The sequence below is a fragment of the Setaria viridis genome, chromosome 6 (assembly GCF_005286985.2).
Source record: "Setaria viridis chromosome 6, Setaria_viridis_v4.0, whole genome shotgun sequence".
NCBI classification, from domain to species: domain Eukaryota; kingdom Viridiplantae; phylum Streptophyta; class Magnoliopsida; order Poales; family Poaceae; genus Setaria; species Setaria viridis.
The window spans coordinates 33,115,722-33,139,625 of record NC_048268.2 but is presented as its reverse complement, the minus strand read 5'-3'; the positions used below and the strand labels follow the sequence as shown (position 1 = coordinate 33,139,625).

The window sequence follows — 23,904 nt, the reverse complement described above, 5'->3', positions numbered from 1 at the left end:
ATATTACAGTCGGTTTACCTAAAATCGTTGGTGATAGTGCCATCTGGGATAACTCATTATGTGGTAGTGTTTATTCTCCATCTCAATCTATGTGTATTAAGATTGATTTATCCAAACAATGCCTTAAATATTCCTCTCAATTGGGTATGCCCAGGAAGTTGTTGAGGACGTCCACGAATTCGTTCAATCCATTGTCCTCCATGGAAAAAATCTGGAGGCCAGAAATCTCCGGCAATTGCATCTGATCAGTGAAGACGGTGATATTGTCCATATAGCCTGCACTAGTCTCACCCGAACTCAAGATATCATCAATGAGTCTTTGGATAGGATCGGGGACTGTAGGGTCACCGAGCAGATCAATTATTTGACTTTCGACAGTGATTAGAATCACTGCCAGTTCTGGAACCGACGGTGAAGCCGTATTAAAAAATAAAAAAAAATCCGCGCTCAGCCCCGCATCCCGCCGGCTGCGCCCGGTCGCCCCTCCTCGCGACCTGCCGGCCACCCGTTCTTCCTAGCCGGCCGCCGCTCCTCCTCACCGGACCGCCGAAGAATGGGTGGCCGGTGGGTCGTGGGAGAGGGGCGGCCGGGCGCAGCCGCCAGGATGCGGCCGGGAGAGGGGTAGGTCCGGCAGGGGTATGGGAGAGGGAGGGAGGGAGGGAAAGGGAGAGGGGAGAGAGGGGGGGAGGGAGGAAGGGGGAGAGGGAGAGGGGGAAGTGCACCGGATTTCGCCGCCGCCGTCACCCCCGGATCTTGCCGCCGCTGCCGCTTCGTCCGCACTGCTACATCCTGTCACGCCGAGCTCGCTAGCCGTTGCCGCTCCGTGCCCCGATGGCCGCCCCGCCACGCCTCGCCCCGCCGCCGCTTCTCACCTTAGGCACGAGGTGAGGGGCGAGCGAAGGGGGGAGGAGAGGGGAGGCTGGGGAGGGAGGGAGGGAAGGAGGGGCTCAATGGACGGGGAGGGGGGAGGGGTTCGGTGGTGGAGGGAGTGAGGGGGCTTGCAGGATAAGGAGAGAGGGAGGAGAGAAGTGGGACTGGGGGAGAGAAAGGGAGAAGTGGCGGAGGGGGAGGGGAGAGTGCGGACGTCAAGCACGCTTAACTGGATTTGAAAAAGATTTCGATCCGATCGGACCGTTTCACCGATGGATTTTTATAAGAGCCGACGGTGTTGACTTTCACCGCCGGTTTATGATTGGAACCGGCGGTGATGGCTTCACTGCCAGTTCTAACATCCCACAACCCCATTTATTTTAGAACTGGCGATGATACATATTACAGTCGGTTTACCTAAAATCGTTGGTGATAGTGCCCTCTGGGATAACTCATTATGTGGTAGTGTTTATTCTCCATCTCAATCTATGTGTATTAAGATTGATTTATCCAAACAATGCCTTAAATATTCCTCTCAATTGGGTATGCCCAGGAAGTTGTTGAGGACGTCCACGAGGACAGAGACGTCCAATCCACTGTTCTCAATGAAATTCCAGAAGGCAACAACCTCCGGCACTGGCACCTGATCAGTGAAGACGGTGATATTGTCCATATAGCCTGCACTAGTCTCACCCGAACTCAAGATATCATCAATGAGTCTTTGTATAGGATCGGGGACTGTAGGGTCACCGAGCAGATCAATTATCTCCCGGATATCATCATCATCAACCAAGTCGCCAGAATTGTCGGCGAGAATCCTGTGGCCATTCAGGTCCGCCTGTGCAGCCAGCTTCCTCGCAGCGACGGACGCTGCAGGCATGCCGCACGCCTGTCGAGGAGCGGTGATGACCGCCTTTTTGCTCACCAGGGAGCTGAGCTGATCTTTTGAGGTCACCCTCGCCGCCATCAAGAACCGGCCCATGCTCGTCGTTTTGCCGGTGGCGAGGGTGGTGCCATTGATGGTCACATGCAGGGTTGCATCTGCATGCAGGAGTGGATTATACATATGATATACTATAGCGTATGATAGCTGAAGTTTGGGTCCATGATCGAGTATATCAGTTAATATAAGATCGCTTACTGCTGATGATCTTGGAGGGGTTGCTCTTGCATCGGGCTGTGCCGTAGAAGATGACGACGGCAAGGTTCTCCTTGCTCTGCGCTGGGAGCACGAGGAGGAAGAAGCAGAGAGTGACCGGGACCATGAGAAGGCTCCTGCAGGTTGCCATGGCACGCGCTGAGTACAGTGTGAAGTATGCAGCTGGAGAATGTATGTGAGTGCCAGTGCCTAGTGGTCTGGTGCACCCATGCATGGTCTCTCTCGGTGACAATTTATAGACCAATTAAAGGTAAGCAGGTGCAAAACTCATAGCACTCCCTTTTCGTTACCCATTCACATGGGCAACCAAGTTGACAAACAAGCAACCATTTAAGCATGATTAGCAAAGTTTGGTAGGCTAGGATTTCAAAAGTCAGCCAGAATCGATCACAACTATCAATACACATGGTCTAGTTTTGACTTCTTGATACCCCCAATGCCCACTATGTAACAATATCACAAAGAAGACATCCTTATTAGAGACGTGGAATTAAAACACGTCTCCAATGTTGAATCGGAGACGCGGATAAACTAAACGCATCTACAATATGTTTGTCCCGTCAAAACGCATCTCCAATGACCCTCTACATCGGAGATGCGGATTTTTCGCATCTTGTATGACTTTACATCAGAGACGAAAATTTGGAGACGCGAAAAAAACGTCTCCTGTGTGAGTTAACTCGCGTCTCCTTTTAAGACGTCTTACATAGTGGCCAGCTCAACCTCTAATGCTCTAGTTTTTGTTAATAAAGGATGTGCAAATTAAAAACAGATCTCAAAATTTTATAAAACTAAACAAACTACTAATTTGAATTGCTTTCCCTGGAGAATCCCGAACCTCTGGTCCAGGTTTTGACTTCCCGAGACTCTAAAATTATATATGATCCCTAAAAAATACAATGCTCATACTCTTGCTTGATTAGTCTCACATGAATCAACCTATTTTGTCCTACTGATAAGGTTCTTTGTTTGACAGTCTGATCCAAGTAAGAGTAAAATTTAAATGCTAACGTGCCTTGTATGATCCACAACTTCAAGTCGCACGCTAATGAAGTAATGAGTGCATTGGCTATGTAGCCAAGAGCCCTTACAACCCATATTACAATGACGTACTAACTGGTTATTGTGCAGGCCTCCCAAAGGAAGATATAGGTTTGGTCTGAACATGTTTATTTCTCTTGAGGTGGAGGGCCATATTTACTCTTGAACCTCCACATTGTAGATGTAAATTTGAACAATTTGAAATGAACAACTTCCCTCTCCACAAAAAGGCATGGTACCTAAGAGACTATATTTCAAAGAATATATGTTTTAACCAACATGTTTTGTTCTAAAATTTCTATAAAAAAATTATGTGGAGCCGGTGACTATACAATCGTACATATTTTAAAAATGTGGTGTGTCACATGCGTCTACATAAATATATAAAATAGTAATGGCAGTACGTATGTCACGTGTGTATTTTTTGTTTCTTGAGGTCAAGATGTCTAATTTTTTGCAAGGAAAAATATCCGTATATTGGATGTACAATTATAGATGTACTCGTAGTGTACATTTCCTCACATGAAGGGAAAAAGGTTAAAATAAGAAGAAAAAGTATCGATATATGGCCAGCTGGGAGAAACAAGTTTGGGTATGTTGACAGAGGTGGCACCTCTGACTTTTGCACATTGCAGGGTTCCAAGATGACCTTTTATTTTCAGCTCCACAGTGTTGTACACGTTGTACCATATAAAATGGTGGCCGCACATTTCTGAAAAGAAAAATCAGCACGCCATGGAAAAGGAGGTTAGAAAGGCCACACAAAATAAATTCGGTACACATAGAAAACCTCACGTACAAAAAAAGAAATCACACCGAAATGTTTTACACGTGCACAGATAAAGCATGGCACACGCAGTTTCACTTGCTTTCTAGTGCTCTGTTAGAATAAATTCGGTAGACAAAAGCAGGAGGACTTGGTGTTTATGAGAATGACCACACGGTTGGACTCGTGTCACGCATGGGCCTGAGCGAGCCCGTATAATTTTTTTAAAAAAAACATTTTATCTACTTCTTTTCGTTTTCCTGTATCTTCCGAAAGAAATTTTGTTGTCCACCTTTCAATATTTGAGATATGTGCAAAATAAAATGAATGGTCAAAATAAACACATGTGCAATTATTGCTCCGCGCACAGCCGGTTCCAGTTGGATGCTCGATGCGTGACCGGGCGGATTCCTTTTAAATCTGTAATTTTGATTTTATTTTTCTCTTAACTATGCATCCAATTTAAAATTTATTTGAACCATGATATTTGTTGAAATTAATAGTACAAAATTTGATCCAATATAACTATGTTTTGCTATCTCAACGCAATGAACCTAAAAAAGTTGATGAATGTCAAAAAATGTTGAGCAAAAGATGTTGATGAAAGCAAAAAAAAGTTGTCCCACGTAAAAAATTGTTGAGAATAATATTGCTGATTGTAAAAAAAGTTAAAGAAAAATGTTGGTACATATAAAAAAATGTTGAACAACATTAAAAAAATGTTGGTGACAATTAAGCCAGACTTCTTTTTAAAAAAAGTTCAAATTACTCCCTTTAAGTATAGCGAAAGTCCCAATAACCCCATAAACTATGTTTTAGTTCAATTTACTTCCTAAACTATGCTATTTGGTTCAACTTACCCCATAATGCAATTTGTTCCTTTTGTTTCTCCATACACAAGTTAAATTTTAATTTGAGACTTTGCATGGTAGTGGACATCATAATCTATATTTAAAAATATTTTATGAATTTTTTATCATAATTTTTATGTAATTTTGTATCTTAAGGATAAATTTTATTATTAAATATCCCGCCCTATCAAAATAATGATAAAAAGTTCATCATATATTTTTCTAGCATGTCTTATGATGTTTGCAATCATCTTGCTAAAAAATATTTATGAACTTCAACAAATGTTAATGGATGTAAAAAAATATTTGTATATGGGCTTAAATGGGCTTTGAAGATATGTTCATTATCTGCCTTCCCGAAGGCATATAAGAGGCCCCAAGCAAACGAGGTCCAGTTCAGCCAGGCTCGATGGTACAGCCTGAGCCCGCGGCTCTAATAAGACTAAGTGTGCTGCTGCTGATTTTAGCAAGAGTGTTACTAGATTAAAAGAATGGAAAATGCTAAGTAGTGTCTGGTAGTGCCAGTGCCTGAGCGCGCGATCTCCACGGCCTGCTGTAATCCGGCGGAAGGGAGGTGGCTGCCGCAGCCCATGGACATCTTTTCAAGTTTTCACTTTTTAAAAATATGATAACTTTAATGTGGATTGTCCATTTTCAACTTCATTTGAATCACCATATACATTATGAATCCGTGATGCATATATTTTAGAATATAAACTAGTAACTTATATTGTGTGTACAACAATGTTCGAAAAAACGCAATTAAACATGCGATTAGGCGCAAATCGAACCCCGCGTGTCATTTAGGCCATAAGCACCCAATTAAACGTTGGGTGAACAGTTGAACCCATAGATGGTGAAGAAAACAAGAGGACAGACGAGATTTGGACTGCAAAATGGTTCATTGGGGGTGTGAATGCATCTATACTACTTCATGGTGTCCATGTTGCTCGATTTTGCTGGCCCTCAGCTCGATTTGCGCCTCCAGGTTGTGCGCGCAGGTGGTGCACCATGAAGGCGGAGCGGAAGGGGGCGCCGAGCGCGTGCAGGCAGAAGGGGCCACAAAGGCAGTGCTCCGTGGAGGGGAAAGGCGGGGAAAGGATGAAGCTGGTGCACCATCGAAGAACATGGCATGGGAAAGGAGTGAGATGGGAGAGGTGAGGAGGCGGTCGGGCGGCTGCTCGAGGACGATGACAGTCGATGGGAACCGGTGGTGGTTGCTGTTAGGGTATCGATAAGGACATATGGTGTTTAGATGGGTCTTTTTTTGAGAGAGAGAGGATGGTGTTTAGATGGGTCAGTGGGCTTGAGAATGATAGTGGACTGAGTGGGCTACACTAGAATAGTGGGCTGTTGAAGCCTTTTCTGTTTATTCTTTCATATTTATGAAGCTATATCTATTGATATTGTTACAGTAACATAAACGTTTAAGCTTGTTTAATCTACGTTTGGGCGTTGGGCGTCCTGGGCGCTAATCAGTGGCGTAACGCCTGCCTAGCGCCTAGCATTTTTTGGAACCTTGGTGTACAATAGTGACATATACCTGTACCGCAGGTACCCAACACAAGGGACACGTAACAACAATGGGCCGCCCCAGACAACGGCCCACAACACTTGGAGGCGGCCCGTGGCCCACTGAAGCAGCTCACGCCCCGATCTCCCAGGTCGGATCCGGCCACGTCGCCCCGCCCAGACCTCCTCGCAGACGAGGGCCGGCCGCTTGACCCGGCGAAGCATTAAGGCGCCTCCCACCTGCCCACGAGCACAGCATGCCGTGGGAAGGGAGGCCGGCCTCGAAACAAGCAAGGGGCCCCGGATCAGAGCAGCGGCCTCAGGGGCCCCCCGACCTCCTCACGAGACGGCAACACGTGCAGCACATAAGGAATATGCCATGCCACGAATAATTACATCGTGTCTTGATATCTATGATGATGCTAGTATGACATAACACGATAAAGTTCTTGAAAGATTTTTTTTTTCGAGCCAACACTAATAAAAATGAATTTACCATTTAACAAGGATTTTCCAAATTAAACTTTATACGTATATACTTCATCCAGGCTTGGATAAATTTTCGGACTTAATTAAATATTTTAGAATTTTCAGCAATAATGAATCAATTATAAAGTATAGGAAAAATAACACTGAATTTAAGGAATTTAAATACCTCCAGAGATATTTATAAGGTTTTAGGAACCGAGAAAAAATCCCTAAACTCATACATGACTGTTGATACCGGATTTTGACCAATCCTATAAATTCGGAGTACAAGATAATTGGAGTCACGTACAACAATAAGAAGCTAGTATGCGTGTATATGGGCACGGAGTCCAAATCGGCTTCATTGGATTGATCGGCAAGGAGAGGCAAGGATGATATAAAGGAAAGGCCAGCACGTATGGATAAAAATGATTAGAATATACAATATGGATTCTGGTGCACTTTGCATGCCATGCGTGGGAGGCTTCCAGAATAATTATGCATGCGGTCGATCTGTGCATGTACGGGAGGTTGTTTCATAGAATAAAATATTTTAGAGATAGAGTTGGGTTAGTTAGAGATAGAGTTTTTTATTAGAAAAGATTGTGTACGTGACTTGCCTTGTGCGTAGTTAGATGCCAATTATGTAACGTCCGCCCTATAAATATAAAGGGACGTGGCCATTGTAAAGAATCATCACACGATCAATAATACAACATATTCACCTTTACCTTTCGGCTTCACGCCATTGCCCTAGGAGTAGGAGTAATGTAGATTCTCGACAAGTTCCTTCTAGCAAGCTGGGCTGCATCGACCTCGATCTCCGGCGAGCTGCAAGTTCCGTCACCAGGTGTTCTAGGCTTTAACCACCGGGCGCATCGATGTGATTTCGTCTAGTTTCATCTACCAGTTATCGAGTATCTTGGATCTTTGACTTACGGCGCATCGCTTCTGTCTCGATCTACTGTATTCACCAGTTATCCCGCCTTGATTAAGCTTGCATCGGCTGATATTTATCTGTTCTTTCATCTTGCCGTTCAGTTTGCTTTAATTAGCTTTAGATTGGTTCATCATAGACGATAGATCATTTAATAGCCTGTTGCATCTTAATCTTGGTTACCCCTTCGAGTGCTGTTGGGAGTAAGTTCCATTGTGATTGGATTCATCAGCTGGCGGGGTTCAGATTAACGTCCTGCTAAATATTTCTAGACTGCAACTACCGGGCGCATCGCTGTGATTTCACCTAAAAATATTGGTGGCGATGTTAGTTTAGATCTCATCGGCTTGTGACTCTAGCTATGGTGGAGCAACAACTCAACAGCATCGTGTTTCCTATCGGCCGTATGGTTGATGGTTATTGTAAATTATATTAAATCGGCCCGATCGGCCGACTCCATCGAACTTCGAGAGAATTATCTCCACCTTGTCAGTTGAATGGTCAAACTGACTGGCACGCCCGCGCACACCATGCGCGCCGATTTGGATTCTGCACTGGAGTTAAGCAGATCTCCGAGGTCCTCATGTGGTGATGCAGGGTCCACCACCATCAGGATTTTGCGTCAACAATGACTAAATAGACTACGCTGACTTTTCTAGGATTTTTTTATATAAATAGGAAAAGGTAGAATAATTTCCCTGAACCGATTTTCTGGATTAAATCTATTTCTGGATACCTTAAACATTTCCTAGATAAAATAAACCCGGGCAACCTTTTTACACTCACCACGCTCCTACCCTTCCTACCCCAGTCACTGCGTGTGGTACCAACCCACTGCTACAGTACCCCGAGTCCATTGGGTACGCCGGCGTGTGGATGGGATTTCTCGCCGGCGGCGGCTTTTCCAGCGACGAGGTCACCTGGCTAGACTCCCCCACGAGCTTGCGCACCTATAGAGGGGCTTCTTGAAGAACTTTGGTGGCTCGCCGGCGGTCAACACCGTGCGCGGCGGCGGACCGGCGCTACGGCACGGCGGCGAGCACAGGGACAACGACTACGGCGGGGGTCCCACAAGTGGCGGGGTGCTCGAGCTATCCTAGATCCTAGTCGACGCGGTGCTAGGCACGGGAGGCGTAGATGGGAGGGTGATGGAGCTTTGAGCCGAGGGAATTTGGCTGCGAGGGAGCAGAGTTCACGAATTGGTCGGCGGCGAGTTTGGCCAGCGCACAAGAGCGCAGCAGCCAAAAGGATGAGCTCGACGTCGGTCCTTTGAATCTTTGTTTCAAATTTGCACAAACGGGTGACTGCCATATGCCCATATCCTTCTTTGGTCCCGTGTGCGAGCAACTGCGTGGGCACATGGCGCGGCGAAGAGTGGCAGCGAGTGAAGCAGGACGCAGCGACGCGTTTGAACCCGCAAACTTGTTTGACGATTTTAAATAGGGAAAATTGGTTTCGAAAGATTATCTTTGCCGTAAAATACCATTAAAAAGATTTCGAGTTCATAAAATAACATTCAAAGATTGATCTATTAGATCATTTACCATTCCGTCAAGTTACCCTTTGGTGCCGTTAAAGAAGGACAAAAATACCCCTTGCGGACTAGCGGCGGCATGCGGGCTGGGTGGCGTGACCTTCTCCGTGCATGTGCCCCTCCTCCCTGAGCTAAGGGCTGCAGCGAGCTCGAGGCCGGCATAGCGAGTTGCGGGCAAGAAGTATAGGCGCGGTCAAAATCAATTAGGTCGGGGCAAGGCTGGCGAGGTTTGAGGTTGATTTAGGTGAGCCTAAGGTCGGCGTCGATTTTCTCTGGTGGCTGGTGGTGTTGATTTGCTTTGGTCTATTGAAGAAGAAGCAGATAGTAGAGGTGTGTTGCAATAGGACGAGCTACTGCTGGTTTGCCGGCTCTGCTTAAAGTGGAAGATGCTCGTGAATGTGCTTGGATTGAGCTTCCGATTGACCAGAGAGAGAGAATGGGAGACGGGGAGAGAGCCAGAGAGGTGTTTGCTACTTGCTTCTGGAAACAAAGAGGATCAGATAGGGATAGTTGCTGCTGGTGGTGCTTGGCGCCTTGGCTCGATTTGGGGAAGCAATAAGCTAGCATGGGAGAGTTGGTCGACAACTTGCTCGATGGTACGCAGATGACCAAGCAAATTGGGACTGCGGCTTGGCGCAGAGCCCTCCACGCACTTCCTCGATGCAGAAGGGCAGCAGCTCGTGCTTGCTCATGAGGGTGCCCGCACGGCCAACGGATAGCTTGCATGGAGGGTGGCGTCGCCTTTGGGTAGAGAGCCGGACAGGTGGCGTTGCCAGTGGGTGAGGGGTGGCAACGGCCGAGTCGCACGAGAGGGCACCAAGGGGCGGCGCCTGGGTGGGTCGTGAGCACCGTCGAGCAGGAGGACAAGGTTGAGAGAAGGGATCGATCCCCTCCGCTGGACAGGAGGGAAGGGCATAAATGCCATTTTAAGTCCGTTTATGTTCTTTAAAGAGATGAAAATAAGTTTTCAGTGAACAAAATATAACGGAATGGTATTTCCAATTAATGTTTGCAATTTTGAGTGATATTTCAGGGGGACAAACTCTTTCAATGGTGTTTTCCGGAAGTCGTGATATTTCAATGCTACTGAACCAATTTTCCCTTTTAAATATCCAAATCTTCTCCACTTTATGCAAATGGTGACATGTTGTGCTGGTATGAGTCTCCAACTTCTATACAAGGTTCCAGCTCGACAGACCAACAATTGGAGAGATTTTCATCTCTGATGAACTTTGACAAACTCCATGATCTTCAGAGTTAGCATGAATTGTAGAACTTATTTTAGGATCTTTTTAACTGGTTGATTTGATCATTTGAACACAATTCTTGTGATTTACAAATTTAGAGCTAAGATTCCATATCAAACTATATAATACAACATCTATATTAGACTTTTGGATAGTTTATATATAAAATTCTTTTGAAATTGCTACTAAATATGGTCACTTGACCACAGTTCCAATACAACATTTAAGGGAAGTGCTGATTTTGACCAACTTATTTAAGCATCTTAAACTTGATTTCTTAGACTGTAATTTACCAAAGTTTATACCCTATATTTGCACTAAACTTTTGTATTAGATTTTTACAAAGTGTTATACAAAATTTAATAAAAACAATTAAGCCACAAATGTAGTTAAATGGTACTGGTTCTATGACTTCAAGCTTTCAACGAAGTTATAAAATTCAACATGACTAGCAATTTTAAACAATTAAACCTTTGATTTAAACATATATTGGACCAAACCCAAATTTGTAATGATTTCAAACTAAATTTCATAATCTGGTTTATATACAAAAGTGTATTTAATAGCTACTCTAATATACTTATCTCTATTTGAAAACTAGGGTTCAAGAGAGCAACATCCAGTGGTTTCAATCTAACTGGTAGGACAAAGTTAAGTCAAATAGGAAAAAACATATCACCATAAAACAAACACCTACTGGAATGTAACGATGCACCATATTAAAGTGATCAAAGGAACAGATATATGCATGTTGGTATTGTGGTGCATGATAAAAGGCAATCAAATAAAACCATGAAAACCAATTGGTCCACAACTTGTAATTCATTATCCTCTGATGACATATCAGTTACCAACAAATTTTGCAAAATTCTGACGGGCACATACTCTGTATTTCACAAGTATATAAGAGGAGATGTTTGGAGGCTCTCAATTGAAGAGTTTGCAGAATGGGAAGAGTGGGGTCACGAGGGATGTCCATTTTTCTACACAAGCACAACACAGATTTTACACCTCTATTCTGACAACATAAAACGACCTTCAGCACCAAAAGAAAAATCAGATGTTACCTTTACAGTCTTTCGTTTTCTATCCTTCACATTAGCTCCATTTGCAGGACCATCTTGACTGAAATTAACAATGAGGAACGTATGAAGCTACGATTCATGTAGCTATGTCAACATTTCCCAAAGATAAGATGATAGTTTGAAGCATACCAGATTCACCACGGAAGAGCCTATTGACATTGACCACGAGTGAGCAAACAGCGGAATAAGACCAACAATTGCAACAGCGCCCTTGGCAAAGCTGAACTGTAGGTCATCAATAGAACCCCTGAAAAACCACATCACAAAAGGTAAGAAGGGTTTAAAGTGCTAGAGTAAAATCTCATAAACATTATTTGATTATTACGTTATCTTTTCTAAGCTTGTTTCCTGATTCTTCCTATAAAGCTCAATTTCCTCGTTAACCTTTCCTTTGAGAAGTTCAACATCACTTTCCAGGTCGCCAATCTTCAAATCTTGCTGCATAATTACACACATATAAAGTAGAAGAAAGCACACAGAAACAAAAGATGCAATACAATATTCATGCAAACCATATTTAGTTTCTTATTCACATCAGAAGCAGTGAAAAAGAAGTTAAATGTTGTAGTTCAAACCTGGTTTAGTTTCTGTTGAACGTCAGACTCAAACTTCAACCTAGTTTCGTTGCTCTCCTTCTTGAACAACTCCAACTAACTCTAGATCCTAAAATAGTTAGGAGTAAAAACATTTAGGTAGGTTAGAGTGCAAACATGATAAAATGCTTTTTCAAAAAGGATGATAAAATGCTTTTGTATGGAATGTAAACAAATACTTCCACGAAAGCCTCATCGCTTCCTAACTTTCAACATTTTGTTGAAAAATGCCTATAAAGTAATTATCTACATTATCGCAGGTACTGCAACATTTTGACAAAGTGAAAAAGAGTACTACTCATGTTCCTATATCAGTATTCACAATAAATTGGATTGTGCATGAACCTATTTTTGTGCCGCTACATTATGGGTAGAGCATAGCCATTCTAAAAGAAAGGAAAATAGCACACTGTATCATCTAATTTCAAGCACGAGTGTGAATCCCTGAATCCCCTTTCAATTTATCAATCCTAGCTTGGCAATAGATTGAAGAGTCAACCATGCCAAAATCCAATCCCATCAGCTTGCCGTTAAATGGTGCATGGCTCATAGCATTAACTGTCTTCAGTTAATCTCATCTAATGAGAAATGATGCATGCTATGCTTGTAGTAATAATCATGGCCATAATCTGCATTACCAAAAAAAATGATTAGGAAAGAATGTAAGCAAACAAACGCAGTCAATGTACCGAGAAGATCCAACTGACAAATATTATCTCAGGCCTTGGGATATATCTCAGGTCACGAGACATGCATATAGAGACACACTTTTTAGCCAAGTCGCTGTAATTCAGTTCTAAATCCACCATACTAAAACGACAGTTACGGCTAGATCCTAATTCAGACTAAGTTAAGTACGGGATCTAAGTTTGCCCATGCCTCACAAATCAAAGCAATTTTACAGAACTCAAAACAAAACATATGTAGATTGAGACTCATGTCCGCAATAAAAATTATGCGGTTCGAACAGGCAAAAAATACAAAACAAAAACCAACCAATCCATAGTTCCCCACTGACTAAATCCATCCAAATTGGATACACCAATCAAACGGTTCCAGCACGAACTCAATCACGGCCTGGAAATGGGAGAACCCTAAATTTTAAACTCCATACTACGGATTGGAAGGATCCGTAACTCACCAGTAACCACGGAATCGAATCACGAACAGAAAAACATGCCCAGCTAGCAAATCGAATCGCCAAACTATAAATGTCACCAACCATACGGAGATAGGATAGTTACCTGCGCACTGCTGAAGCCGAACCGAGCAAGCGCCCTCGCTAGGAGAGCAAGCTAGAGTCGCGGCTCCATTCACCCCTCTAGTGCCCAATTTCCCACCTCCCCTTGGAGTAAGCGAGTCGGAGACGGAGACGGAGATGGAGAGAAATTAAAAATGGGCGGTGTTGAGGAAGGAGAAGTGAGGGAAACGACGCCCTTGTTTACTTCACTCCCAACTCCCAACTTTGACACTATGCAAAAAGAAGATTCCCCATCATATCAAACTTGCGGTACATACATGGAATACTAAATGTAGACGAAATCAAAAACTAATTGCACATTTTTGTTGTACTTTGCGAGACAAATCTTTTGAGCCTAATTAGTTAATATTTGGACAGTAATTCACAAATACAAACGAAATGCTACAGTTGCGCATTTATGGCAAAATGCCAATTTGGCCACTCCCAAATTGGGAAGTAAACAAGGCCGACGTTTTGGAGGCAGTGTGGTCCGGTGTCGGTCTTTAAGCACGGTCAGATTCTGCACCAAGATTCGCACGGGAAGTGACTTAGTAGGCTAATTAATTTTGTCTTTCCTGGCTAATAAGGTGTGGACCATGGAACCTTTCAGGTTTTGAGAAATGGGCGTTCTAATCGGCAGTACGGTGGAACATTTTAATGTACAGAAGCACATGGGAATATTAAATTTTCTTATAATTTTTATTTCATCTTTCTACTTGTATTTGGAAATTGCTAAAATGGTAAGAACCATCGTTACATTCATAAAATGAATCCAAAAATCCGAAAAAAATTACTAACTCAACAAAATGTTGTACAACCATCTTTACATTCAGAAAATAAAAGAAAAAAATAAAAGGAAAAATTGCTATCTCACTTGATAATTGTTGGGATACATTCAGAAAATGAATCAAAAAACTATAATCGTATCTCACTAGATAAAATATTGGGAAACCATTTTTACATTCAGAAAAATGAAATGAAAAAATAAAAAGAATTGAACATTCCACATCAACAAAAAAATACATTTAAGATCTAATCTTCCTATCATGATTTTCTCAAGGTATACATGAACAAGGTGTAAACAAAAGTCACAAATCACATCAAGACATGCAGCCATGGTCCATGGATCTCCCTAGCAGGAAAAAAAATGACCCTATTGATCCTTACGGTTTGGTGCAGTGTCAGTGGCTGCTTCCGTAGGCCTGTCGCAACAAGAGGGACAGGGTAAGTCGCTTTGGCCGTCGTTGGAGCTACTTCCGCGACCCCCAAATTCACAAAGGGCACAAACGAAGAAAATAGAGACAAACAACCACCCATTATTGTTCCTCACGAATCTACTGGAGTCAGCAGCTGCCCTGGACAAGGAAAAAAATGGAAATTAACGAGTCAGCTTGCATGTTCCTTGACTAAATGGATGGTTCAAAAGGCAAAACAATGACTTCTCTTTTTCCAAATCGTGATGGAAAAAAGTTAAAATTATTGCCTAGTTATTAAGTTGCATGCACAACCAGCTCAACTAGACCGCCTCAGTCCTTAAATGTGGAAATAAAAGGCAGATGCAATTATTTTATTTAACCGCATTCGCCATTATTTAAACTCAAGAGCTCACCTTCTAATATCATATTAAGTTGCATACGACCAATAAAACTTAATCTGATAGGAAAAAGGAAAATCACTTACTTTTTGAAACTTCAAATTAAACACTAGTAATAAGCACGGGTATCATGTAGGTATACATCACAACCTTTGACTAAATTGTATGGTTCAAGAAGGCATAAACAAGGCTTTTCCTTATGTGATTGCAAACAAAAAAGAATTACAGTTTCACTTCTAATGTGCACCTTTTCCCCTTATCTCATCATTTTTTAAAGAAACATACCTGCATTTGAAACTCACGAAGTAATATTCCAAAGTTTAATTTTGTGCTATGTGCCTGTGTACGTGCCATTAACTTCTGCGCAATATGTGTTATCTTGTACCTTTTTGCATTACACCGAATTTGACCGATCTAATATTTTGGTCATTAAATTCAAAGAAAAAAAATCAAGAATACCGACGATGATCCTCTATAAAGGTAGGTGAGTTTCCTTTCATCTTAACATAAATTATAAACAATAAAATAATATCGAAGTGAGCATCATCTTTGGTAATAGTTTAAACTTTAAGGGTGTGTTTGGTTGTATGCACCACATGATGCATGCATGGATGATTCTCGATGGGTGGTTCAACCAATTTGCTTGTACCGTATGATTCATTCTAATTAGTAGAATAATGTATTAAGTAAGATGGCTTCATCCTGGATGAGTTGGTACAATTCACCCAACCGAATCATTATTGTTTTGAATCATTTCATACATGAATCAAATGATACAACCAACCAAACATACCCGACCCATCCATTCAAGATTTATCAAGAAACAACATTGACTAGTATACGCTGCCAGTTGAGCATCCATAGGATCCCATCGAGCTTGCCTAGCTGGTGTTTTAGCCCTCCTTGAAAGTCTAGTGGATGCATTGGATGGACTAATGCGCTTCGCCCTTCTGACAGAGCCCGCTGACGCTGGCTGCATGCCATTGAAGCGCCTTGCAGCCTGCGTCAGGCACAATCACACCCCTTAGTTATCGACAGACGACTAACAACATTGTATACCATACATCAGGCAAGCATATTTAGTTCGTAATCACTTACACTGCCATGAATCCCACGGTTACTTAGAACCTGCTTTGTGCTAGGGTTTATGGTAGCTCCATGGAAAAGATTACCGAGGGTCCTAATGCCACCTTCCTGGAGATCGAAAGGGTAACAAGATGAGAACTGTAATCGCTTCCTAGCTTCTTGCAGAAATCAGAAAATTAAACGCAGCAACTTTTGAGGAACACAAAGAAATCTCAGCAATGAAGGATAGACCGAAGAGGCTTACGGATCTGACTCTGGCCAACATATGGAGAGCAGGAGAGTTTCTGGAGCAAGAAGCGGCCGGCCATCTCGGCGATCGATCGATCGATCGGTGGAAACAGCCGACTTCAATCTGTTTACCAAACTTTTGGTGGCTCGTGGGAAAGAGGAAGCTTTCGGATCATGGATGGATGAGCGGATTGGTGGAATTACTTGTTAATATTGCAAGGTATATACCACACCGCCGCGAGAGAAGCTTTTCTTCAATTCCGCATGGCAGACGGAAACGAACTCGTAGCGGAAGCAATTCGAGAAGAGCGCGGCACGCCAGCAGGCCCGACACGGTGGTGGGCGGAAGTTTGGACTTGCAGCTGGCCCGACATGGTTTGGCGGCCCAAAACCAGAAAGGCCTTTACTATTTTCAAACAGAGCACCCAACGAAACAATTCAAATTGAATGCTATTATTTGGACAGGTATTGTTCATTTGTTCCGATGAAACATATGAATAAAACGCATTAGAATTTTCTTTATATTTTTAACACGAGGTGGAGTTACCACTTTTTCTGGAGTTGCTTCAGATTAAGGCTTTCAGAAATTGACTTGTACTGTATTTTCTTTATTCGAGTGAAATGCTATCGGAAGAAACGGTTGGGCCGTCTTTCAGAGATGAGCTATCAATTCTTTGCCGAAATGGCGGTTCCTTTAGTGCACTGGATTTTTTGTGGGGAGAGGCTATGGCAACGCCAAAGAGATCGTTAGGTCATCCAAAGGCTATGATGCTAGAATGACTTTGGGTGAAAGTTGAAGCCGATTTGATCATTCCGACGGGACACATGGGAGCCTCTCCTCCCTTTTCTTTTTCTTTATAGTCAGCAATCATTCTTCTGTATTTTCCATCAATTATGATACTTGAGCAGACACTTATGACTTGACGGTTTGAATTATACGTTTTGCCTTTTCTTCTGTTCATAATACCTGCCAAATTGCTGTTTTCTCACCTTGGTACACTTTTTTTTCTGAAAAAATATCTAGGATCAGGAATGCAGGATCACCAAAACTCCGCTCCTCTTCAGAGAGATATCTGCACGGTCAACAACCACCCAAATCTTGTTCTTTTTGGCACCAATTCGTCTCCAGATTCTATCATTCTAACTTGGTTGAAAAATTTGATGCAACTTTCTTGACGTACACTTGCAAAATTATGTATATCTGCAGTCCGGACTAATCATTCGCAAGGGCATGTTTTTCTCCCTACCTACCAAGCTAATTTGGTCCCACGGCGACTTTTGGATTCATTATCTAAGAAAAATATTCTCCCAAAGCCAAGAATTTCTGTCCTCCATGACAAAATGAAATTGATAACCCTTAGTTGCTGCTGATGTTCTTGAATCCTTGACCGAACAATTCATGGCTACGACCAAGACTTGACTACACGGTCCAGATCAGTAGAGCCACCATGTTTAACAGAGCCTATTGAATTCGAATTTATACTTGTAAATCTTTCGTAAAATTAGTCTGCATGTCTGAACTCGTGAAGAAAATGTTTATGCTATTGCTCTGTACCTTCCTCCACTAGCAGTCGAAATCTCTGAACCCTGAAGCACCAACAGCGCGGCGCGTGCGTCAATGAGCTGCTGCTCCGGAACAGCGAAAGATTCCAAAACAGAGAGCGATGTGGCGGGAAGTCGCTGGCCGCCATTTCTACTCGCCAACAGCTCTCCCCATCTTTTTTCTTCTATTTTATCAGATCTTGTTTTTTTAAAAAAAGTTCATTCCTTTTTGTCAATTTAGGATAAGCTTGCTCGATGGACAGACAGGCAGCTCGGCACCACTTGAAAAAGTCGGGGGGCGACAGGATATGCATAGAATAAATGGCGTGCCCGTCAGGAAATTTGGAGGCATGCAAGTATCAAATTGTTTTCCTGATACACCTGTTCTCTGGGCGCGTGAGCAAAGAAGGGCGCATGTTCTTGGCTAACGTGTCCCTGTTTGGACATGTTCCTGTCTCTGCATGGATCATGTTGAATGGGTTCATACAGGATTGTATAGGAATATGCTAGTAAAAGTTCTCTTTTTTTTTCCCTTTGTTGTCCTTCATCTTCCGGGTTTTATGGTATTTCTCTTTGTGACGCTTCAATTTCTAATAGTGTTTAAACCTATTGATTGCCTTTCGAATGAGTTTGGCTTATACGACACAACTATATCTTTTTTAAGACAAAGTACAAATTCTCGAAGAAAAAAGTGTTTCAGGGTTTTGTACTTTTATTAGATGTACGTGTTATTCCGATCATAATGTTTCCCAATAACTTTCTTCATTTTGGCATTTCAAGCATTTTGGCATTTCAAGGGGACAGGATGAAGTATATACATCTTCCGTAGTTCCATTTCCTTCCTATCTCCTCAAGATCTTTATTGCCAGGAATCTTCAATGGAGTGACAAATCGACAATCCAGGCCGGAGTGCCGTGACACTAACGACTACCAATGCATATTTCGTTGGATTTATGCTTTCGAGTTATTCTATGTGGATAGAGCTATCAAACTTGGACCAAATCTCCATTTTTCTTGACCCGATCGATTTGAACACAAATGCTGGCCAAATGGCCTTAGATTTAGCATCGCAATTTGGAATTAGTCGTTGGCTGAAGTAACGAGGAGGGAGATTAAGCACACATAAGCCAAGGAAACAAGAAAGAGAAATAGTTACACATGATTTATGAACGAGTAAAATAACACAAAAACTTGAGGTACGAAACAAAAATCAATCCCCTGTTTGCAAGGTTACTAATTACTAAGGGGTTAGTTTTGAGCTATGCATACATGGATCACCCAACCATTATACGACCACACACCCGGAGCAAAAGTCCTGATTCCATGCTATAGCACTACCGTGTACTCTCGTACAAAAATCAATATGATGTGAGGTTTTTTTTCCTTTCCCAAGACAGAGAAAGACACCGTATAACTATAATTTCAAATAAAATAGTGTCAAATAGTTATTAATATGTACTTGATCCTGTAGTTGTTTAAGGACCAAGCGCAGATTAAGAAATACTAAAAAATTTGAGAACTATGATATTTCTAACTAATTCTCAGCACTAAATATTTAGCATGAAATATATACACACTTTATGACTTGTCCAGTGACAGGTGCATGAGTCAACGTGGAGCCTATGAATCGATTCTCGCTAATTTTTTTACTCAAATCTAACATATGAATAATTTCAAACTTTAAGCACTGGTTTTATTTGAAAAATCTATATAAATTGCTCATTTCGTATGGAAATGATGAGTGAAATAGGCGTGAGGTTCGGGGGCTAGCGTAAAACCAAACAGGCATAAAAAGCACAGCGAATCACACAGACACAGGCAATGCCAAAAGCCAGAGGGGGTTCTCAAAGTAAATAGCACAAGTGCTGGGGTCAAATGAGGTAGACGACCGCCGCATCCGTGATCCATCTACTCCGCTTCCCCTTCTTATCTGCTACAGAGATTATATAAATTCGCCCGAGGCAATTTCGGCGTGCTTTACTTACCTGCTGTCTATTTTCCTTTTCCCCCAAAAAAAAACATTTTCGTTAATTGCGAAAACGAAAGAGCCCGTGTGAACTAGAGAGGTCAGGAAAAGAGGAAAAAGAGAGATAAATTGGAGGCTATTAGCGAGAAGCCATCAGTGCTAGGTTAGCTGAATTTCCCCCTAATCTGTTCATCTCCCTGTGTGGTGCTGGTGTGAAGCCTGTGATGTCTTCTCCTACCTCATGAGCTTCCAGTCTGGAACTGTGGTAGCTTCTTGTTTTTCCTAATCCCTTTTCAGCTCAGGTATTTTTCTTTTTTTGCAACTGCTGGGTCCGAAATTCTGCTGATTTGCTGGGTTTTCCGCCTGCGAAATCCGGGCAGAAATGGGGATCTGCAGCTCCTGTGCTTTGTTGGCTAAATCCTGGCCCAAATTTGGTGCTTAAACCTGCCTTTTCTTGGACCTTTTACCATTTCCTTCGCCTATTTTTATCTCTTATTTCTGCCCGTAATTTACTTTTCTTTTCTTTTCTACCTATTTCCACCTTCCATTTCTTCGAGAAATTTGCTTCTGTGGTAAAACTGCGTGCTCGTCGCGAGAAAGATCTCGTACTTGAGTACTGAAGGGTTTTATGGGTTTTTTGCAGGTTCAAAATCCATAGTCCTGTCCTCACTTGAGCGCTCGTGAGCTCCCGCCGGCGGTTAAAGATTGCAGCTTCAAGTTCTAGTCCGAGAAACGGTTGTTGCTCCGCCATGGAGGTGGGGTCCGAGCAAGGGCTGATGGCGGGGAGGGATCTGTTCGGCATGCCGAAGAGCCCGCCGGCGCAGGTGCCAGGGCCGCCGCCGTCCGCGGCCATGCAGAGCGTGCGCATGGCGCACACCGCGGATGGCACCCCTGTGTTCGCCCCGGTGACCTCCTCGGCAGCGCCGCCGTCTTACCAGCCGCAGGGCGCGGCCCACGGGCCTAGCATGTCTGCGACGGCGGCCACTGGAGGCAATGGCGCCATGGCGCCGCCGGGCATGGGTGAGCCGGTGGCCAAGAAGAAGCGCGGGCGGCCAAGGAAGTACGGACCGGACGGGTCCATGTCGCTGGCATTGGTGCCTGCATCGGCGGCTACAAGGTCGCCGGCGACGGGGCAGGGTTCTTCTGGGACGTTCTCACCAGCGGGGTTGAATCCCGCGAACTCTGTGCCGGGGGTGTCGCCGGACGGAGTGAAGAAGCGGGGCCGGCCCAAGGGTTCTACCAACAAGCCGCGCATGGATGCTCTTGGTAAAATTTCTACTTCTATTGTTTCCTTTTTCTTAAAGTTTTGGTATGTTTTTACGCTCAAGATTAGTAGGCACTGAAGAAAAAACTGTTCACATTTTCCTTATGTGTAGTTTCATCATAAAATGTATTATTAGAATAAAATTTCTTCGAATTTGTTCAAGTGCTGATAGTGTCCTTTTAGAGGTTGGATGTGCTTCATATTATAAGAGTTACAACCGAAGGATGTACCAAGAAAATTACCTCCTGACTTTATTGATTCACTGCACAACAAAACTATAAATTCTGGATGGCCCTTATTTGGTTCCAATTATTTCAGTGTACAACTAAGCATGTGTGGCACAAGTGGCATTGGTTATTTCTGTACTAAATTTTGAAATACATGTACTGTTTATTCTAAATTATACAAAGCTAATATACATTGACTCCCTTTTTACTTGGTGATCAACATAACTAGTCCTAATATACAGTCATCTTGCAGGGTCATCAGGAGTTGGATTTACTCCTCATGTTATTACAGTTCAAGCTGGGGAGGTATTGGATTTGAACTTGTTGATTGTTTATTCTTGCTTTATTCTCAGAATATGTTCCCGTATATATTTTCCTGGATTCTTTGCACATGCTCACATTTATTTGGACTTTCCTTTTTTTGGCACTACTTTTCTATATATAGTGTTTCCATTGTGCAACCCTTTTAGAAACGGAAAAAGGAAGTATGGTTTGTCATTTCTTCAATAAGTTGAATTGCCAAATTGTTCATTCAGACATGTAATTTGAAGCACTAAGTAATTGCAACTAAGCTATAGCATTATGTTTAGATGTATTTCTTCCACCATGTGGTGCTGATGACAATTCTGAGTACATAAACTGTCATTTTGACATTTTGTACTGTGGTACCTGATTATTTTTCCCCTCTTGATCATTTGGAACATGTTCCAGTTTTGTCCTCCCAATTCCAGCTTGTGCATATGAGTGTCTCTGCTTATAGCATTATTGTTCTACCCTCATGCTGATATCCTTCTTTTATATAGTCTTCGATGTCAAATAATTATTGTTGCTGTAGCTTTGATAATTAATGGTACTTTCCATTGCATTTTTAATTTGGAAAGCGATAAAGTGTTAACTTCTGAACTTCTTCTGTCTGTTCATTAAAGCAAAGCTCAAGTTTCTGAGATCATTTATTCGCAGAGTTTTCTGAAATTCAACGAAATCAACACGTGCTCTCTTCTTTTTAGGACGTTTCATCGAAGATTATGTCATTTTCTCAGCATGGAACGCGTGCGGTTTGCGTTCTTTCAGCAAATGGTGCCATATCAAATGTAACGCTTCGCCAGACTGCTACTTCAGGTGGAACTGTAACATACGAGGTTTGTACCTATAGCCAGTGGAAGCTACTAATAGAGATACTTCTCTGTAGAATAGGAATATTTTCCCAAGCTCTTAATTGTCAAGTTTCCAGATATTATGATTGGATCATGAGATGTGTAAACTTCTTGTCTACTTGCAGATGCATTGTCACTGTGTAACGTAGGAGATTAACATAAAAGAATTACAAATGCTAATAGTTCCTTGTTTTTGCTGTAGGGTCGATTTGAGATACTATCACTGTCAGGGTCATTCCTCCTGATAGAGAATGGAGGCCAGCGTAGTCGAACTGGAGGGCTCAGTGTGTCACTGGCTGGTCCTGATGGTCGTCTTTTGGGTGGTGGAGTTGCAGGACTTCTCATAGCAGCTTCACCAATTCAGGTATTGTTTTACCCCCTTGCAGTGATAATTGGAAACAATGCATCGTCATTGCAATTTTCCTTACCTTATCTCTGTTTTTGAAATGAAGTTGTGTTTCAAATTGGGGTTGATATCCTATGAGAAGTATGAATGCACTGCATGATTTATACTTCCTTACTTAATTGTCTGTTATAAACTCAAGACAATGACACTGATTATCAGTATTGCATATGTTATCTGCAGATAGTGTTGGGAAGCTTCAATTCTGAAGGCAAAAAGGAGCCAAAACAGCATGCTCCTTCAGACCCTGCATCGGCACCACTGAAGATCACCCCGACCACCACTATGGGACCCAACAGCCCCCCTTCAAGGGGCACATTGAGTGAATCATCTGGTGGGGCTGGAAGCCCACCACCACTGCATCAAGGCATGGCTGCAAGCAACAGTAATCAACCACCAATCATATCCAGCATGCCCTGGAAATGAGCTCTGCATCCTTGACCAAATCCAGGCAGGCTCAGATCTACAATTGACGAACTGCCTCCCAGGCAGGAAGTAGCAATTTGCGCTTCAGTAGCGCTCGTTCTCTGACTAGCGTATGCAGTGTAAATCGAAGCTTGAGTAGGGAGAGTACTGTAGCTGGTAAGTTTGTAGCTCTATTGTAGGCTTCACCCTGAATTCCTGTGCTAGGTGATAATGTATTGAGCTTTGACCATGTGATCCTTCGTAGTGTTACCAAATGTTATTTTACTCCATGTTCTATCAAATGTTATTTAGTTATATGTTATACCAATTTGAATTGATTAGGCTGGAAGATTCCTGTATGAATATGTTGTTTGCGCCTGACCATTTGTGATCTTGAGAACATTTGGAGCCAAGGATTTTGTCCAAATATGTTTGGCCTTTGGACCTATCGAATTTCAGCATTTTGCCTTGAACATCTTGCTTCAAAGCTCAGTGTGGCAGCCTAGTGTGTACCGAGATGGCGTGGCTAACTTTTACTTTCATATATGAAAAAGGAAAAACCAATAGCTGATTTATTTTCTTTTTAAGTATGCATAGCTCGATGGCCCGTCATATCTTTGCCTTTTTTATGTATCATCGAACACAATGTCGTCACGCAAATGAGAGAATCAGATCAACTAGCAAAAAAATAACTTCCATGAACTATTCAACAGAGCAAGTGGCAAATGCTTT

The 23,904-nt window shown here is 42.6% G+C and overlaps 2 protein-coding genes and 1 long non-coding RNA gene across 5 annotated transcripts; 1 reads left to right on the top strand and 2 right to left on the bottom strand.

Moving 5' to 3' along the window:
• Positions 1–1,231: 1,231 nt before the first annotated feature.
• LOC117861194 (uncharacterized) lies at positions 1,232–2,248 on the bottom strand. The gene is made up of 2 exons (XM_034744707.2): positions 2,012–2,248; positions 1,232–1,911 (listed from the first exon to the last, which is right to left on the bottom strand). Exons 1-2 carry the CDS (start codon positions 2,241–2,243, stop codon positions 1,406–1,408), a joined length of 738 nt encoding a protein of 245 aa, XP_034600598.1. The 5' UTR covers positions 2,244–2,248; the 3' UTR covers positions 1,232–1,405.
• Positions 2,249–11,170: 8,922 nt separating this feature from the next.
• Positions 11,171–13,468, bottom strand: LOC117860052 (uncharacterized). Its single transcript, XR_004641367.2, has 6 exons — positions 13,308–13,468; positions 12,046–12,133; positions 11,796–11,908; positions 11,600–11,717; positions 11,453–11,510; positions 11,171–11,368 (listed from the first exon to the last, which is right to left on the bottom strand). It is a non-coding gene; the product is annotated as an uncharacterized lncRNA (long non-coding RNA).
• A 6,180-nt stretch (positions 13,469–19,648) lies between these two features.
• Positions 19,649–23,585, top strand: LOC117860876 (AT-hook motif nuclear-localized protein 10). 3 transcript variants are annotated; one of them, XM_034744286.2, is made up of 6 exons: positions 19,649–19,882; positions 20,363–20,985; positions 21,464–21,516; positions 22,218–22,349; positions 22,567–22,728; positions 22,951–23,585. In XM_034744286.2, the coding sequence occupies exons 2-6, from the start codon at positions 20,469–20,471 to the stop codon at positions 23,191–23,193; spliced, it is 1,107 nt and encodes a 368-aa protein (XP_034600177.1). In that variant the 5' UTR covers positions 19,649–19,882; positions 20,363–20,468; the 3' UTR covers positions 23,194–23,585. The 3 variants fall into 3 exon arrangements, with proteins under 3 accessions (XP_034600177.1, XP_034600179.1, XP_034600178.1); XM_034744288.2 differs by having other exon boundaries at positions 19,649–19,984; XM_034744287.2 differs by having other exon boundaries at positions 19,649–20,021.
• Positions 23,586–23,904: the final 319 nt, after the last annotated feature.